The 19,578-nt window shown below is 36.7% G+C and overlaps 1 protein-coding gene across 3 annotated transcripts in view; it reads right to left on the bottom strand.

The window, feature by feature from the left end:
- Positions 1-289: 289 nt before the first annotated feature.
- P4HA1 (prolyl 4-hydroxylase subunit alpha 1) overlaps positions 290-19,578 on the bottom strand; it is a 100,397-nt gene continuing 81,108 nt past the window's right edge. For 2 of the 3 annotated variants that reach the window (XM_049854896.1, XM_049854897.1), the window contains exons 11-15: positions 13,773-13,826; positions 8,273-8,338; positions 4,527-4,595; positions 3,749-3,845; positions 290-2,174 (exon numbers count right to left, since the gene is read on the bottom strand). In XM_049854896.1, the coding sequence (XP_049710853.1) occupies positions 2,104-2,174; positions 3,749-3,845; positions 4,527-4,595; positions 8,273-8,338; positions 13,773-13,826 (357 nt within the window). In that variant the 3' untranslated portion in view covers positions 290-2,103. The remainder of the gene's footprint in view (positions 2,175-3,748; positions 3,846-4,526; positions 4,596-8,272; positions 8,339-13,772; positions 13,827-19,578) is intronic. The other variant, XM_049854895.1, reaches the window with a different exon arrangement.

Here is a 19,578-nt window from a genome sequence, read left to right as displayed (position 1 = left end):
TCCTTTGAGCCCCCATTTTATTTCTACACTTCTGAATTTATGTTGCTTTCATCTAATTTTTATTTTAAAAAGTCTTTTTTAATCACGTATGGACACAAATTATGAGTAAAGTACTGAACTTAATTCTCAATATTCTTACTAAAATACTTGTGGTAGAACAAACGATAGTTGAGGTAAAGGAATTTAAAGAAGAGGTAAAAATAATACCTACTTTCCCAGAGAATTAACCAAATTCTTCCTTAAATATTTAAATATTGCATAAAGGATAAAGAACTCCTGGGTAAACTAGGATTCACCATAAGAATATAAAAAGTTAGGCTTCAGCGTCAATTAACACACTTCATTAAGTTCACAGCTTTATACTAACACTGTATTTTTTAATAAGAGAAAGCCCTAAGTATCATTATTATAATAACTCCATAAACATACTAAAGTTGGAAAGCTCCATTTGAAGGGAACACAATTTTGACCAACTGAGTTTCTGAAGCTTCAAAGAACCTAAATTTTTTCTTCCATTTAACAATTTCTATTTTTGTAACCTTAACATTTGAGTGAAGGAAAAACAAGACTATAAAAAGAGCAAAACTTATGTCCCATGTACTAAAGAAAGAGCAGAAATGACAAATAATCTGTTACTCTCCACCTGTCTGTCAGTTTGTCATCCTGTGGTGGCTTAGGTGCTGCTATGATGCTGGAAGCCAGAATACCAGTACGTCAAGGAGCAGCAGAGTCACCATGGTGGACAGGATTCATCAGAGATTCTAGAATAAGACAGACTAGGAGGAAAGCCCTGGGGACCTACTTCTGAAAATTAGCCAATGAAAACCTTTATGAATCACAATAGAATACTGTCTGATATAGCACTGGATCCAAGGTGGGAAGGCACTAAACATTAGCCGCAAATATGAGCTCAAACATACCAATGATCACGAGGATGGTGCAGAACCAGGCAATGTTTTGTTCAGTTATACGTGAGGTCACCATGAGTTGCAGCTGCCTCGATGGCAACTAACAACAAACATTCCTATAGCATGCGGTCAGGTTCAAACACGAAAAACACCACACATAAAACAGAAACATTTTTAAAAAAAGATTTAAGATCATAAATAGGTCATTGTTGTCACAATACATTTCAGAATTGTAAAACAAACATTTTAGCTGTTTAGGCAAAAGATTTTTTTTTTTTTTAATCAATTCCCTCATCATTTAAAGGACTTGTATATGTTAAAATTTCCAGTCTCCTAAGGCACAATATTTAATAATCACAATGCTAGTATCACCACCCTGCTGGAGCAGGAATAAGAGGCAAGGAATTAGCAATAAGACAGGAAATTCTATGGACAAAATCATCAGTGATTTAAGAAAAAGGAGAAAGAACAGGCTAAGTGATGAACATTTTAGTTAAGAAGGCCCAATACTGTTACGTAGGACAGTCTGTTAAATTAAAAAAAAATCACAACAGGCTTAATTCACCACAGAGGAGGTATAAGAGAAGAGATGGATTGATAAAATATAGGATGCTTTTTTCAGAATGGGCTTGGGAGAAAAAAAATCAACTTAGAATAGTGTATGGAGGGGCAAACATTGTGTGAACCGAGATTAGAGTCCTAGTTTATTGCTAACCTTCAGACAAGTTCAGAAAATAGAAAGTAAGACTAGGTAAACATAATACCTAGGTACATACTGCAAGATATGTTTTCTAATCACCTGTCCCATTCTAGCCTACCACCTACCAACTGAGATGTAGTGAAATAATACAATCAGGTGCTTAAACTGTATTTTTTAACCCAACCAAAAAGTTCTTTGAAATGTAACAGAAAAGTAAAAGTGCCTCATTTTCAACCCTGACTTGTTTTGTCCTCTGTGATACCCCCTGAACTTTTAAGGTTTTATATGTACAAAGTATATAGTGATTTAGTGCTTCCTTTAAAAGAAAACCCCCACAAGTTAGTGATTGTCCACAGATGAATGAATCATGGGATGAGGTTCATGACTGAATGGATCACGGAGTGTTAGTCAATTGTAAACTCTTGAAAGTTAAGACTGGGAAATGTGTGTATCAGACACATCAGAGTACAACAGGAAGGGGGGGAAGCCTCTTCGTCATTCCAATTCTGACAAGGTGCATGGTCTTCGAAATTCCTGTCCACGTTCATGGAGCCATTTATTGGATACTGCAAGAGAAAAAAATTATTAACTTCCCTCTTTAATTAGTATTTAATGAACACTAAGTGTTGAGTCCATAACAAAGTTTCAACATGGGCTAAAACTTCAAGACCAAACTAAAGGTAGATGCTGCTTCCGGAGTCTACGTTAGAAACATACAAAACAATGTATTTTAAAAGGTGCCTGAAAGTCTATGTACGGTACATTTCCTAAAGCTTCTGGTGTTCAATGTGAAGCTTGGAATGAGACACAAATACAATTTAGATTCAGACAGAACAAAGCATCGTTTTACTTGTTTTCAAAGCACAACCCTCAACATATAAAGACATTTTAAAAATTCAACACAAAGTCTCCACTTTAAAAGAGCAACCCATTACTATTATATGCACATTAAGTTTCCTTGGTACCAAGATATTTTTTAATGTACCTATAGAGTCGTTATGAGTCAGAATCAACTTGATAGCAATGCGTTTTTGGTTTGGTAAGAGGAACTGATTTTCTACTCCTTCATCTCCTGTACACAGAATCCAATCAATGGTATCAGCATGGACAAAATATCTAAACTAGAAACCTTAAAAACTCTTAACTCCTCTTGTACTTTTTGTTCATCAAACCCTATAAGTTTTCTTTTTATGTCTCTTGAATCCATTCTTTGTGTTCTAATCCTTTTGCTGCTACCTTAGCCCCAGGGATTCATCACCGCCCACGCAGACAGGGGAAAACCGCCTTCTAAGCTGACCTCTGCCCCAGCAGCCTCTCCTCACGCTAGCCCAGTGGTTCTAAAACATTATACTCATTAGGGAGATTTAAGACATCCTGATGATCAGGCCCCACCTCTTCACCATGTTTTAAGTCCAATGCGGTAGCTGCTAGACTCGTGGCTACCAAGCACTTGCAATGTAGCCCGTGCCATATATTGAATGGATATATTGGGTTAAACAAAATATACTGTTACAATTAATTTCTCCTGCTTCTTTTTTTTTTTTTAATGTGACCAAACCTGACTTTAATGACATTCAGAGTGAGTGGTTCCTTAAATTTTCGCTAGCCTCACCTTAATCCTGGCCTTGGTCCCTAACATGCCTGGGAAAATTACTACTCAATCTTCAGGACCAAATTTAAAAATTAAGTTTTGAAGAAGGCTCCCCAAACTTAAGGAATCGCTATCATCTGTTTATATCTTTGTCTTATTATATACTACACTATTCTCAAATTTATCGATTAGCATGCCTCAAGCAAATTCTGAACCCTTTGAGGGGAAGCTATGATCTTACTCAATCTTAAATTGATGCATGTTTCTTGGAATAACAAGTAGAAATAAAGTAAAAAATAAAATTTGTTATCAAAATTCTGTGATACAGAACTAGATCATATTAGAGCAAGTGAAATAGAATGCAATTTTACGTTAAGATCAGGAACTTGGTTAGTTGAATCCCTTACAGTGTTAAAGTCCCATTAGGCCAAATCTGAGGGGGTTTTGTTTTTGTTTTCTTGTAAGAAGTCGATTATATTAGTTTTCAAAATATGAACGCAAATCAAATATGGAACAAAACTCTATCCTGAGAATTCAGGAAATATTTACCCCATTTGTTTCCAACGAGCACTGGACAGGCTGCATGCCGTGTGCTATAATCGCCTTCTCCACTGGCAAACAGGTTATACCAGAAAACAGCCGTTCCCTGTGGAGAGCAATACAAAATTACCCCCAGGTACGACGCTCGGTTACCCCTTCCTACAGTGCTTAAATTTTCTCTGTTCCTGCAGAAGTGCTCCTCTCTGGAGCATTCTCTTTTCCTCTCCTGTAAAATATGATTACATCACTTTAAACATTTTTCTTGGGCACATGAAAAAGTTAATACCACAAAGCTGTTTGACAAAAAAACAAACAAAACAAAACCAAACCCAGTGCCGTCGAGTCGATTCCGACTCATAGTGACCCTATAGGACAGAGCAGAACTGCCCCATAGAGTTTCCAAGGAGCGCCTGGCGGATTTGAACTGCCAACCCTTTGGTTAGCAGCTGTAGCATGCCACCAGGTTTCCATTTGACAAAAAGCACATGTCAAAAAACGAAGCTAACAAATCTTACAATATCAAGATGGTAGGCAAACATCACACAGAGCCCATTTTAGGAATGAAAAATTTTAAATCATAATCCCTGATTGTTCATTACCTCTAGGTATTCATGGTAAATTGTGCCATAAAAATATCCATCATTTTACCTAGAGATAACGCAGTCCTTAAATATACTACATTTTAAATTGTAATTCATTAATTAGACCATGAGATGCAGGTGCGCCTCCACCTCAGGGAAAAATAAAAAGAGACCAAAAAATAAAATAACAAACAAACCAAGTGTACCTTTTTGGGCCAAACGCTAGCTCCTACGTCAGGAAAAACAGTGGCTCCTCCAGCTGACACATCACTCATCTGTACGAGACAATATGGTATTTATTACCAAAAGTGCTGGTGGAATAAAGTAAAACCTGCCACTGTGAGGAGAATCTGAAGTTGAATACTAGTATATGAGAACATCTGGACTTCTACTTACACAGCTGGGTTTGTGCACGCTACTCAGTTTTTCAAAAGCAAAAAAATACTCTATTTAAAACTGTAAAACGAATGCAAAGGAATGATTAACAAAAAACTGAGAAAGGAGGCTGAGGATATATAGTTTGGGATAGCCAAAGGTAAAAACAGGTGATTTAAAACTGACAAATCAAGTAACACAGAGATATAAGTATATATTTTACTGCACTGGAATGTACGCTCCATGAAGACAACAATTTTGTTTTGTTCATTCCTGAATCTTTACAGTTTAGAACATACCTCCAGAAAAGCATGTGCTCAAGAAATATTTATTTAAATAAAATAGAAACACATGCCAAGAGAAAAATAATCAACTAAAATCAGTTTTGTAATTTCTCATGGTAGGAATCATACACATATTAAATAAAATTAGAATATTTAAGAATTACATAAAGTTATAGTCATAAGGCAACCTAGAACAAAACATAAACCTTCCAAAATAACTGAAGAAACATATGTACAAAATCAGGCCAAGAAAGCACAGATCACATTCAGAAGATTTTTTTTTTTTTTTTCTGTTTTGGTTTAGTCCAATTGTGCTGACGTCCCCTGTATTGTGTGCTGTCTTTCCCTTCACTTAAAGTAGTTCTTATCTACTATCTAATTAGCGAATGCCCCTCTCCCACTCTCCCTCCCTCCCCACTCTCGAATGTTTTCTTCTCCGTTTAAACTATTTCTCAATTTCTTATAATTGTGGTCTTATACAATATTTGTCCTTTTGCAACTAATTTCACTCAGCATAATGCCTTCCAGGTTCCTCCATGTTATGAAATGCTTCACAGATTCCTCACTGTTCTTTATCAATGCTTTTTTTAAAAGCAACATAAGTAGAATATATAGGAATATTCAGACTGTATCACAAAACAAAACCCAACTATACACTGTATTCAACAATCACCTCTAAGGCAAACCAAGGGATCAAAAAAAAACCCTGTTGCCACCAAGTTGATTCCAACTCATAGCGACCCTTTAGGACAGAGCAGAACTGACCCACAAGGTTTCCAGGGAGTAGCTGGTGGATTCAAACTGCTGACCTTTTGGTTAGCAGCCCAGTTCTTAATCACTGTGCCACCAGGGCTCCACATCTAAAACAAGTGACTTACAAACATTAAAAACAAAAATGTAGTACCAAAGAAAACTAGGTTTAGATCTTAATAGCACATACAGTTTAAATCGAAGTAATTATTGCAATTAAATGTGATAAAAAAGGGTATTTTATGATAAAAGATATAAGCAATAACAAAGAGTTAACAGCTCTTAAGCAATGAATAAACTAACTTTGGGGAAATAAAGTACAGGAAAGGAAAAGTAATTATAGGATACTATGTGGGGAATCTGTGAACAGTTGTTAAAATAATGGAAAAAAAGAATACTGATCTAATCAAAAGACTATGTATCAGGAGACAAAGGGTGTGTGCATTCAGTGGCAGAAATACTCTAACGTACAGACACTGAACCAAACAACGCGGCAGCAATATTCATAAAGCACAGAGATATGAGGAGTAACAGAAACACAGAAAAGGAAATACTAATGGCTGTTAAACATCTGAAAAGATGCTAAGCCTCTCTAATAAGGGAAATGCAAATTAAAACTACAATTAACGACGAATTTTAAAGCTGAAAGATGTAAAGATCAAAAAGTCTGACAAACATTACATTAGAGGTGGGATCCTAATTGGTACAATTCACCTCTAGAAAGTATACAAGACTTCATGGCATGAATTTTGTATACTGTACCAACATCTCTCTTGGTTTTCCCTTTTTGACAATTCTCTCTCATTTTTAATTTATCTTATATGAATCTTTTTCAGGTACCTTAAATCCTTTCGGAAAGCAGATGGAGTTGTGAGAGGGCTAGAGATGGGGAAGAGAGAATGAGGAGGGAAAGCAGGAGGGTGAGAAGGTAGGCTTAATATAGGGAGGGAGGGATATGAGGGACAGAGATAAGGAAGGAGGGAGAGGAACGGAGGAAACGGGAAAAGACTGTCAAAAAAGGAAGGTGCAGAAAGAGGGAGGAAACAGGCAAATAGGGAGCAGACAGATCCACAGAGACCGGTAGGGAGTGAGATTCCACAGAAAGCAAGGGATGCAAGGTTTCACATAATTCAAATGGGCGATGGGGCAGGGGATTGAAAGAACAGTAAAATAAGCAAAATTAAGTCTAGATATAAAATATATCTTTTAAGTTATCAAAGGTTACAACATTGTGGCAGATTGTATTTTTCAAATATACCCCAACATATCCCACCCTACGTGTTCTACGTGTTCTCCTTACAATGTGACACTGACCTTTCTTCTCCAGTGGTAGGGTCTATGTCCCCTCCTCTGGAGCCTGACAAAACCAAAAAAACCACACCCACTGATGCTGAAATCAATTCCGACTCATCGTGACCCCATAGGACAGAACAGAACTGCCCCACAGGGTTTCCAAGGAGCAGCTGGTAGATTCAAACCGCTGACCTTTTGGTTAGCAGCGGCACTCTTAGCCACTGTCCCTTGAACCCGGCAGACCTTTGTAATTGCCTGGATTTATAGAGTGTAGCAGAAGGGACACTATGTGACTTCTAAGGGTAAATCATAAAAATGCTCTGCACTTCTGCCTTGTTCCCTCAGATACTTGCTACTACGACCCAGCCACAATGTGTAAGGAAGCCCGGGCCACACAGACTGGCCGTGTGCACAGGTTCTAGTGACAGCCAGCCTCAATCTCAGCCTCCGAGATGACTCCAACCTCAGCCCTCATCTGACTGCCAATACTCCAGAGATCTGGAACAAGAACCATAAGCTGCGCTCCGTCAACCGTGAGAGATAATGATAAAATGATTGTTATTTTAAACCATTCAGTTTTGGGGGGATTTGTTATCCAGCAATAGAACTGGAGCAAATATTATCAAAACCTAATTTCTTCTGCATGTATGAATATATAAACAATTGAAAAAATTAAGCCAAGATGATACTATTTTGACATTTTAATAAACGGGACAGTGGTTAACCTTGAGTGGGGCTGCGGGCTGCTGTAATACGCCATTTCTGGATCTGGTGCTGATCACACCAGGCGTGTTCACTGTGCGATAGTTTACCACACTATACACTTATGCTTTGTGTACTCTTCTGGAGTATATTATACTTCAATAAAAATTTAATTCTTAAGAAAAGTTTACTAAAATAATGTGTGCATGTACACACAAATTCATGCAAATATATAGATCCTTATATACATACATATAAAAATACATAGCATACATATGACTGAACAGATAGGCCATACTCCAAAATAGTAACAATGATTATCTCTAAGTAAGTGGACCTTTTAATTTTCTTCAGGCTTTTAAAAAAATTTCTACAATGAACATCTTATTATCTGAAAAAGTTACAAATGAAAAAAAAATTCTTAATTCCCTTAATCAGCTGTGAAAACTTTCAACTAGGACGTTAAACAGAGTTAAGCGGAACAAACCCATCCAAACACATCAGTGAATGAGCCTTGCGATCAAACCCCAGCTTTAGCCATAACTTACATAAAACAGCCAGGTAGCGATTCTATTTCCTGTTCCCAGCTCTTTGAAAGCATCTGGCTCATCTTTCTGTGAATAAAACGCAGCGAATTCAGTGGTGTAAAACTCAGTAATGCAAACATTCCAGTGCCAATTAAACATCAATAATATGCTAAAGGGTACACTAAAAATAACCCAGGAAGTTCCCTTTATAATATGTAGTGTATTATATAGACCAGGCATTCAAATACTTGTTGATTATTGCTTTAGCTTGTCCAATGAATACTTCTGACAAAGCCACTGGGGAAAAAAATGATTTGTTAAGCCGAGATCCACTCATTTTTACGCGGCCATTTTACCTGCTGTAAGGTGTGTTCGGAGCCCTGGTGGTGCAGTGGTAGAGTTCAGCTGCTAACCACAAGGTTGGCAGTTTGAATTCACCAGCTGCTCCTTGGAAACCCTATAGAGCTGCTCTACTCTGTCCATTAGGGTCACTACGAGTTGTAGTCAACCCAACGGCAACGGGTTAAGATCCATTCAAACGTTTAGTACTATTATGGTTTACTTTCTTTTGGACAATCAGCATTTTAATCTGCCTAGAGAATTCAGATGCGTAAAATTAAAATACAATACAATCTCTTAGAATTTATGCCAGAAAAGTGAAAACATATTTTTCACACAGAAACTTGTAAACAAATGTTCAGAGCATCTTTATTTATGATAGCTCAAAACTGGAAACTATCCAAATGTCCTTCAACAGGTGAACAGTTAAGCTGTGGATCACCCACACTATGAAACACTACTTAGCAATAAAAAGGAATACTCTATCAATACACACAACAACTTGGATGAACCTCAAGTGAATTATACTAATGAAAAAAGACAATCTCAAAAGAATACATACAATATGATTCTATTTATATAACATTCTTGAAAAAACATAATTACAGAGGAGAGCCAATTAGTGGTTGCCAGCAGTTAAGAATAGGCAATGGGAGGGTGTGTGTGGCCATAAAGCAGTACCACAAACAGCCTTGCGGTAATGTTATAGATAATTTATCTTGATTGTGGTGGCAGTTACACAAAGCTATTATACATGTGATAAAACTGCACAGAGCTACACACACATACACACACACACGAGTGCAGTATAACCGAGGCAATCTGAATGAGTTCTGCAGATTGTACAAACGTCAATCTCCTGGTTTTGACAGTGTACTATAATTATTCAAGATATTAACATCAGGGGAGGCTGGGTGAAGAGCACATGGAACCTCCCCGTATCTTTCTCTGCAATGTTCTGTGAATGTATATTTAAGAATAAAAAGTTAAAAAAAATAATTTAATTCTAATAATTTCAGGACTTGAACTGTTCAGTCTTTCACATAATCCAAGATCCTCTGACATTTTTCGATAACTAGAAACAGAAGGAAAAGAGACTTAAAAAAATATTACTTTCCAGCCTACACAGAAAGATTCTAGGATTCTGAAATTAAGATAGCAGAGGGTTATAAAACAATATAGTCTGCGCTTTCTTTCAAAAAACAAAATAAAAACTATCCTTATTTTAAAATGGCAGATCAAGAAGTTTATTAAAATACCTGGCACGTTCCTTAGAACTCTATGTATGTTATAAAATAGTTTAAATTTATTGAGATTTGGCAGTGCCATCATTTATAGCAGAATGTGTGAAGGAAGTAAAAAAGGAACTAATATTTACTTGTCTTAAGCAAGAGTAGTTGGGCAAGGGCAAGTTTTTTTTTACAAATATCTTCAAAATTACCTACTCTCCAAGCTTTCTATTTTTTATCTTTTTTTTAATGGTTTATTGAGACGTAATTCACCTACCACGAGATCTACTCTTTTAAAGTGTACAAAGTGGTTTTTAGTATATTCACAGAACTGTACAACCATCAGCACAACTGATTTATTTTTATTGTTGTAAAAATACATAGAGCAAAACATTCGGCATTTCAGCACTGTTTACATGTGCAATTCGGTGACACTGTTTACATGTGCAATTCGGTGACATTGTTTTCACCATGTGCAACCATCACTAGTATCTATTTCCAAAATTTTCCACCACCCACAACACAAACTCAGTGTCCCCTAAGCAATAAGTCTCTCTCTCTTTCCCCCTTCCTCCCACCCCTGGTAACCACTAATAAACTTTGGTCTCCATACATTTGCCAATTCCAGATGTTTCGTATCAGTGGGATCATATGATATCTGTCCTTTTGTGACTGATTAATTTCATTTAGCATAATGCTTTCATCCATGTTGTAGCATGTATCAGGACTTCATTTCTCATTATGGCTAAATAATAATCTATGGTATGTATATACCACATTTCGTTTATCCATTCATTTACTGATGGACATTCATGATGTTTCTGCTTTTGGAATATTGTGAATAATGCTACAATAAACACTGACGTACAAGTATCTATCTGTGTGTTTTCTCTCTCTTTATGTCTCTTTTATATTTTCTATCTCCCTGTCTCTCAAAATGCATTCTCGTGATTTCTTCAGATCTATCTTCCAATTCATTAATTCATTTTAGCTATTTCTAATCTTCTTTTTTAACTCATTGAATTTTAAATTTCCATTTTTTTCCTACCTGAAGCTTCTATTTATTTTTCAAATATGTCAAATCATCCTGCAAGTTTCTTACTAATTTTTATTCCATCTTAGATTAAAAAAAATACTTCATAGTTATTTTACATCTTATATCTGATAATTCCAGTATCTAAAATCCTGGGGATATCTAAATCTGTTGTAGCTTCAGTCTCACCAATGATGTCTTATTACCAATTGGTAATTTTTCTAAAGTGAGTTCATATTTAGATGAATTTAATCTTTAAAAGACTCCAACCAAACCAAGCCCATTGCCACTGAGTCAAGTCCAATTCACAGCAAGCCGAGAGGAAAGAGTGAAACTGCCCCATAGGGTTTCCAAGAAACGGCTTGTGGATTTGAACTGCCAACCTTTTGATTAGCAGCCAAGCTCTTAACCACGACACCACCAGGGCTCCTAAAGGAGTCCAGGGGGGTTAGAATAAGGATACCTCTTCCCAGAGAGGATACAAGTTTGTTTCGTTTCTGCCAGGTGTCAAGGAGCACTAACAAACTGAACAAATTTAAATTACTTTCTACTCTTCCAGGTCAGTAAAAATTCAAATTCCGGATTCATATGAGGGCAGGCCTATGCTTTCAAACTCTCAGAAGAAACTCCTCCAGACATACCGCACCCCATCCAGGATGGAGACAAGAAGATTTCCTTAAGGCTTTTGCCTCAAGGCAGAAACATATTCTTATTTCCAAACCTATTCATTCCTCACCAAAGGTATAATTCTTTTGGAGATCTAGGGTTCATAATGAATCTCATGCCATTGGTGATTGGAATGTGAAAGTTGGAAACAAAGAAAAATAATCAGTAGTTGGAAAATATGGTCCTGGTGACAGAAACGACATTACAGATCCCATGATAGAATTTTGCAAGACCAATGACTTATTCATTGCAAATATCTTTTTTCAACAACATAAAAATGGCGACTATATATAAATACCGGATGGGATACACAGGAATCAAAGCGACTACGTCTGCAGAAAGAGACGATGTAGAAGCTCAATATCATCAGTCAGAACAAGGCCAGGGGCCGAATGCAGAACAGACCATCATTTGCTCATATGCAAGTTCAAGTTAATGAAGAAAATTAAAACAAGTCCACAAAACCCAATATACGACCTTGAGTATATATTCCACCTGGACTTAGAGACCATTTCAAGAACAGATTTGAGGCACTAAACACTAATGACCAAAGACCAGATGAGTCATGCGATGACATCAAGTATATCATACATGAACAAAGCAAAAGGTCATTAAAAAGATAGGAAAGAAAGAAAAGACCAAAATGGATCTCAGAAGATATTCTGAAAACTTGCTGTTGAACGGAGAGTAGCTAACATTAACAGAAGGAATGGTGGAGTAAAAGAGCAGAACAGAAGATTTCAAATGGCAGCTTAAGAAGAAAAAGTAGTATAGCGAAATGTGCAAAGACCTGGAGATGGAAAACCAAAAGAGAAGAACATGCTAGCCACTTCTCAAGCTGAAAGAGCTGAAGAAAAAAAATCAAGCCTCAAATTGCAATACTGAAGAATTCTATGGGCAAAATGGAAAGCCTGGTGGTAGAGTGGTTAAGAGCTACGGCTAACTAAAAGGTTGGCCGTTCGAATCTGTGAGACACTCCTTGGAAACCCTATAGAGCAATTCTACTCTGTCCTATAGGGTTCTATGGGTCAGAATCAACTTGATGGCAACAGGTTTTTTTTCTCCTGGTATGGGCAAGATATTGAATGACAAATTTTTTTAAACAAGAAATTCACTTGAGCTGTAAACTTTCACCTAAAGCATGATTAAAAAAAAAAAAACAACACAGATACTGAACAATGTAGGAAGCATCAAGGGAAGATGGAAGGAATACACAGTCACTGCACCAAAAAGAATTGGTCAATGTTCAACCATTTCAGGAGGTAACACATGATCAAGAACTGATGGTATTGAAGGAATAAGTCCTTCACTGAAGGCATTGGCAAAAAACAAGGCTCCAGGAATTGACAGAATTCCAACTGGAATGTTTCAACAAATGGATGCGATGCTGGAAGTGCTCACTTGTCTATGCCAAGAAATTTGGAAGACAGCTACCTTGCCAATCGACTGGAAGAGATCTATATCCGTGCCTATTCCAAAGAAAGGTGATCAAAGGAATGCAGAAATTATCAAACAGTATCAGTAATGCCACAAGCAAGTAAAATTTTGCTGAAGATAATGCAACAACAATTGCAGCAGTCTATCAACAGGGAACTGCCAGAAATTCAAGCTGGATTCAGAAGAGGATATGAACGAGGGATATCATTGCTTATGTCAGATGGATCTTGGCTTAAAGCAGAGAATTCTAGAAAGATGTTTATCTGTGTTTTACTGAGTATGCAAAGGCATTCGACTTATGGATCATAACAAATTGTGGATAACATTGTGAAGAATGGGAATTTCAGAACATTTAATAGTGCTCATGTGGAACCTGTACATAGACCAAGAGGCAGTCATTGAAACAGAGCAAACAGATGCCGCGTGGTTTAAAATCAGGAAAGGTGTGTGTTAAGGCTGTACTCTTTTACCATATGTACTCAGCCTGTATGCTGAGCAAATAATCCAAGAAGCAAGACTATATGAAGAAGAATGTGGCATCAGGATTGGAGGAAGACTCATTAACAACCTGCAATATGCAGATGACATAACCTTGCTTGCTGAAACCAAAGAGGACTTGAAGCACTTACTGATGAAAATCAGAGACTATAGCCTTTAGTATGGATTACACCTCAACATAAAGAAAACAAAAATCCTCCCAACTGGACCAATAAGCAACATCATGATAAATGGAGAAAGATAATACCAAAAGAACATAATTAACATGTCATGCCTAAGCTTCAGTTGATTTCTTAAGGTCTCCATTTCTTTTACTTACCCGTGCAAAGTCAAAATGCGGTTCATACTGTCCTCCAACTCCGTAATTTGCTACCTGAAGGAGATAAACAGACCATGAGTGAAAGAACTATCAGGATTACTACTCCAAAAATCCATGAGCCCCATTTTGGCCTCTTATATACCATGGTTAGGTACTTCTAGAGAAATGAGAAGCAAAGTATTTAAAATCAGTAACAGTTCCTAAGGATATAGGGATGAAAAACTAAGGACATTTACTGGGTGTTATTTTAGAACTTTAATTAATATGCCTCTCTTTAACAAACATTTGGGGGACACAAAACTTAAAATTTGAGATTTATATTAGGTATTTGTTTTCACTAAACACTTTCTTTTGGAATTTAAATCAAGACTCATGTTTTTCAAAGCCTAAAATGCTGGCAAATTCTCAAATCTACTTTAATAAAATCTCTTTTCCTACACATATTTCCCCTGGTAAGGTTAAAAGAAAAAAAATGAAGAAGTTAACATCCACTTTATTACTCCTGGCAAAGGAGTCTAGCAACTTCAGTTGGTTACTACAATGTCTCAGTGTAAGATAGCAAAATGAAGTGAGAAAAGTTTGGTCTGGATTCAAGTTCCAGCTGTCTTAGTTACAATAAATATAACTTTGGATACAATCTCAGTTTTCTAATTTGTAAAACGAGGAAAATGATTCCTTAACTCCTTCCTTCCACCCCAAAAAATGCTGACAAAATGAGAGAGCATAATTAAAAGTGTTGCCTAGGAAACCCTGCTGGTGTAGAGGCTGAAAACTACGGCTGCTAACCAAAAGGTCGGCAGTTCAAATCCGCTAAGCACTCCTTGGAAGCTCTATAGGGCAGTTCTACTCTGTCCTACAGGGTCGCTATGAGTCGGAATCGACTTGACAACAACGGATTTGGGGTTTTTTTTTTGGTCTGCCTACATCAAAGTCTAAGTCGTATGTAAATTATTAATACTCTGGATATTTTCCTTCTTATGTTGTAGACACCTAGAGCTGGATGGGACTAATAAACAGAAATATGTATTCATTATCCTGAAAAAGCCTATGAAGATTAGGCAGGTTAGAGCAAATACAAAAGAAAGAGATAGAAGGAAAACATAATGGTAAAGGCTTCTGGGGTCTGTAGACAACTGAAAATATGTTTCATTTTTAATTTTCTGACTTTGACCATGCAGACATATTTCTCCCATTTAACTCTGTGGCAAATCCCAAGAGTAAAACAGCCTCTAAGACATATCAAAGAGTTTTGGAAAATCAGCTGAATACCAAGGAAGTTATAGGTTAAAAAAAAATAGGTTACAGTGGAATAAATGACAACTTAATTAAGCAAATTAAAATAGTCCTGCTTTGCACAGTTCCAATATACACATATTTGTTACCACGGTTTAGTTAACCCCAGTCAACCAACCACTTGGTTCAAATTTCAGTTACTAAGGTTTATTAATGTGAGTAACTGCATAAAGTACAAACTTTCCTGCTAGTTTTTTGGTCCACAAATCGCTATGCAAATAACAGATGTGTATCAGGATCAAGGACCAATCATGTCACTTCTTTCAAAGTCTGTCAGTGATTGGTCATTGCGCATCTGTTACTTAGTTCATGCAGAGGCAGCAAAGCATGGAATTGTATGCCTCCTTATTTCCAGTGATAAATCCATGTGACAATTTACAAAAATGGATATTTAAAAGAGGGAACTGGCCAACAAAGATGAAGGTGCAGCAAAGACATAAAAAGCAAAATTCGAATTAAATGTACATGGAGATATTGAGGAAACAGCTGACAGAGGGAATGTTGATACTGCCACTGTTCCAGAGACTCTAGATACGCAGCCAGGGGAACTTAGTGAAGATAAACTCACTGAAACAAACGAGGAGAGCGATCGTGGTGAAAAGGACGAAGGTGTCCTAGAGGAAATGATGCCAGCAAAAACCTTCACGATAAAGAAACTCTCGGGTATATTTTACAACATTGAAAGCACCAAGGATAAATGTTGGAAGCTGATCCAAACTTGGAAAGGAGTATGACAAGTCACCAAGACATTAAAAAGAGGCTCAGTCTGTATCTTAAGTTATACAGCAAGAAGGCGTCAAGCACTGTTCAAACTACTCTTGATAAGTTTTTACAAAGAAATAAAACACTTTAATTCTCAGTACTTCTAATGTTTTAAATTACAATGTAGTGTACAACAAGACAATTCAATAGGGAAAGAATACTCTTTTCAATAAATGGTGCTGGGGCCAATGGACATCCCACATGTGAAACAATGAGGTTGGACTCCTATTTCACACTATGTATAAAAAATTAACTCAAAATGGATCAAAGACCGGAATGCAAGAAATAAAACTATAAAACACAAGTGTTAATCTTTGTGACCTTGGATTAGGCAATGGTTTCTTAGATATGACATTAATAGCCATCAGCAACCAAAGGAAAAATGGACAAATTGGATTTCGTTAAAAACGTCTGTGTTTCAAAGACACCATCAAAAAAAAAGAAAACTCACAGAATGGGAGAAAATACTTCCTAATCATATAGTTGTTAAGGGTCTAGCATCCACAATATATACAGAACACAACAATAAAAAGATAAATAACCCAATTTAAAAATGGGCAAAGATTTTTGAATAGATATTTCATTGAAGAAGACATACAAATGGCCAATAAGCACATGAAAAGATGCTCTATATCATTAACTATTAAAAAAAAAAAAAACCATGCTGTTGAGTCAATTCTGACTCAAACTGACATTACAGGACAGAGTAGAACTGCCACACAGGGTTTCCAAGACAGTGATCTTTACGGAAGCAGACTGCCACATCTGTTTCCCACAGGGTGGCTGAGGAATTCAGACTGCCAACCTTTCGGTTAGCAGCCTAGCACTTAACCACTGTGCCACCAGGGCTCCCTCCGTTAGCTGTTAAGAAAGTACAAATCAAAACCACAACGCAATACCACTTCATTCCCTCTAGCTTAGTTACAATTAAAAAAATGAAAAATAACAAGTGGTACTAAGAATGTGGAGAAATTGGAACCCACATACACTGCTAGTGAGAATGGAAAACAGTGCAATCACCTTGGAAAATAGTTTGATAGCTCTTCAAAATGTTAAACATAGTTACCACATGACCCAGCAATTCCATTCTTAAGTCTATACCCAAATGAAATAAAAACATATATCCACACAAAAACTTATAAATAAATGTTCTTGAAAACATTATTCATAATAGCAAAAAGTGGAAATAACTCAAATGTCCATCAATTGATGAATGGATAAATAAAATACAGTATATCTATACAACAGAATATTATTCAACCACGAGGAGGAATGAAGCACTGATGCATGCTACAACGTAGGTGTAACCTTGAAAACATTAAGTGAAAGAAGCCAGATACAGAAGGCCGCACATCACAGGATTCCACTTATATGAAATGTCCAGTTTAGGCAAATGCATAGAGACAGAAATTAGAGGTTGCAAGGAGCTCTGGGAAGGGGGAACAGGGAAGTGACTACCAGTTGATGCGGGGTTTGTTTCTGCGGTGAGGAAAATGTTATGGAATTAGATACTGGTGATGGTTGTACAAGGAGCCCTCTTGTGCAGTGGTTAAAGCCCTTGGCTGCTAACCCAAAGGTTAGTGGTTTGAACCCACCAACCATCTCGACGGAGAAAGATGTGACAGTCTGCTCCTATGAAGATTACAGTCTTGGAAACCCTATGGGGCAGCTCTACTTTGTCCTGTGGGGTCGCTATGAGTCGGAATCAACTTGATGGCAATGGGTTAATGGGGACGGTTGCACGACCTTGTGAATATACTCAAACCAGGGTAAAAATTATAGCCTGTGAATTATATCTCAATAAAAAAAGGCAAAAAAAGCTAATTACAATTTAAAAAGAAGGAAAAAATAAAGTATCAAAAGAAAGAAAGAATCATCCTGGCTACCTGACAGGCAGATGGGGTGCAAAATGAAAAAGAAAAATTAGAGTGTATTAATAAATACTAGTATCCCGTATTTTTCATTTTCCTATACATTTGTAACTGGTGACAACAGAGTTTTTAATGTTTTGCCAATTCAACTTTTTACAGGTGTACAACTTATTGACAACAATGAGAATAATCGGCTGTGCCACCTACCCTTAATGAGATTTTTCCATCACTGTTTACCCCCTTTTCTCCCTCCCTCCCACTCCTTGTAACGCTAACAAGGTTTGGTGTCTGTACATTTGCCTTTTCCGGTCTTTTTATATAACTGAAGTCATACAGTATTTGTCCTTTTGTAATTGGATTATTTTGCTCACCGTAATGTCTTCAAGCTCCATCCACAAAGCAGCATGTATCAAGATTTCATATCTCCTATTGGCTGAGTCGTATTCCATTGTATGTATGTACCACATTTTGTTTATCCACTCATGGGCATTTTTTAGGTTGTTCCTACCTTTTGGCTACTGTGAATAGTGCTGCAGTGAACACTGGTATACAAGTCTCTTTATGATTCTCTGCTTTCAAGTCTTTTGGGTATATACTTAAGAGTGAAATTGCTGGGTCATATGGTAGTTCTATTTTTAGTTTTTTGAGGAACCGCCATACTGTTTTCCACAACAGCTGTTACCATTCTGCACTCCCACCAGCAATGGATAAGGGTTCCAATTTCCCTACATCCTCACCAATATTTATTATTTTCTTTTTTTTTTTTCATCTTAGCCATCCTAGTGGGAATGAAATGGTATCTCATTTTGGTTTTGATTTGCATCTCTCTGATGGGTAATGACACTGAGCATCTTTTCATGTCTGTGGTGGCCAATTTGAATGTCCTCTTTGGTGAAATGTCTATTCAAGTCCTTTGCCCATTTTATGATTGGGTTATTGATCTTTTTGATGTTAAATTGTCAAAGTTTTATATTTATTTTGGTTATTACACTCTTGTTAGATATACGGTTTCCAAAGACATTCTCCCAGTCAGTAGCTTGTTTTCGTACTTTTTTTGGTGAAGTCTTTCGATGAACAGAAGTTTTTAATTTTTGTGAGGTCCCATTTTTTTGTCTTTTGCTCTTTGTGTTTTTGTTATTAGATAATCCATTGCCAAAAGTTAGGCCTGACATCATTGCCCCTGCTTGTTTTTCTAAGAATTTTATGGTTTTAGTTTATACATTTAGGTCCTTAATCCATTTTTAATTTGTTTTTGTGTATGTGTGAGGCATGGATGCTGTTTCATTTTTCTGCATATGAAAATCCAGTTTTCCCACCAATTTTACTGAAGAGACTCTTCTTTCTCTCATTGAATGGACTTAAAACCCTTGTCAAAAATAAGTTAACCACAGATGTATGGGTTTATTTCTGGACTCTCAATTCTATCCCATTGATCTATATGTCTATTGTTATACAAGTACTAGGCTGTTTTGATTACTATGGCTGTATAGTATATTTTAAAATCAGAAAATATGAGTCCTACTTTGTTTTTTCAACATTGGCTTTAGCCGTTCAGGGCCTCCTGCCATTCCATATAAAGTTGAGGATAGGTTTTTTCTATTTCTGTTAAGAAGGCTGCTGGAATTCTGATCCAGATTGCACTGAATCTATAGATCTCTCTGCACAGTGCTGACATCTTACCAATATTGTCTTCCAACCCATGAACATGGAACATCTTTCAATTTATTTAAGTCTTTTTTCATATCTTTCAGCAGTGTTTTATAGTTTTCATTGTACAACTCCTTCACATCCCTCATTAGATTTATTCCTAGGTATTCTATTCTCTTATATTCTATTGTACATGGAATTATTTCCCTAATTTCCTTTTCAGAGTTCTCACT

Source organism: Elephas maximus, chromosome 16, assembly GCF_024166365.1.
Source record: "Elephas maximus indicus isolate mEleMax1 chromosome 16, mEleMax1 primary haplotype, whole genome shotgun sequence".
Classification (NCBI taxonomy): domain Eukaryota; kingdom Metazoa; phylum Chordata; class Mammalia; order Proboscidea; family Elephantidae; genus Elephas; species Elephas maximus.
Note: the sequence above shows the minus strand (reverse complement) of the source record. Positions and strands in the feature narration are given on the sequence as shown.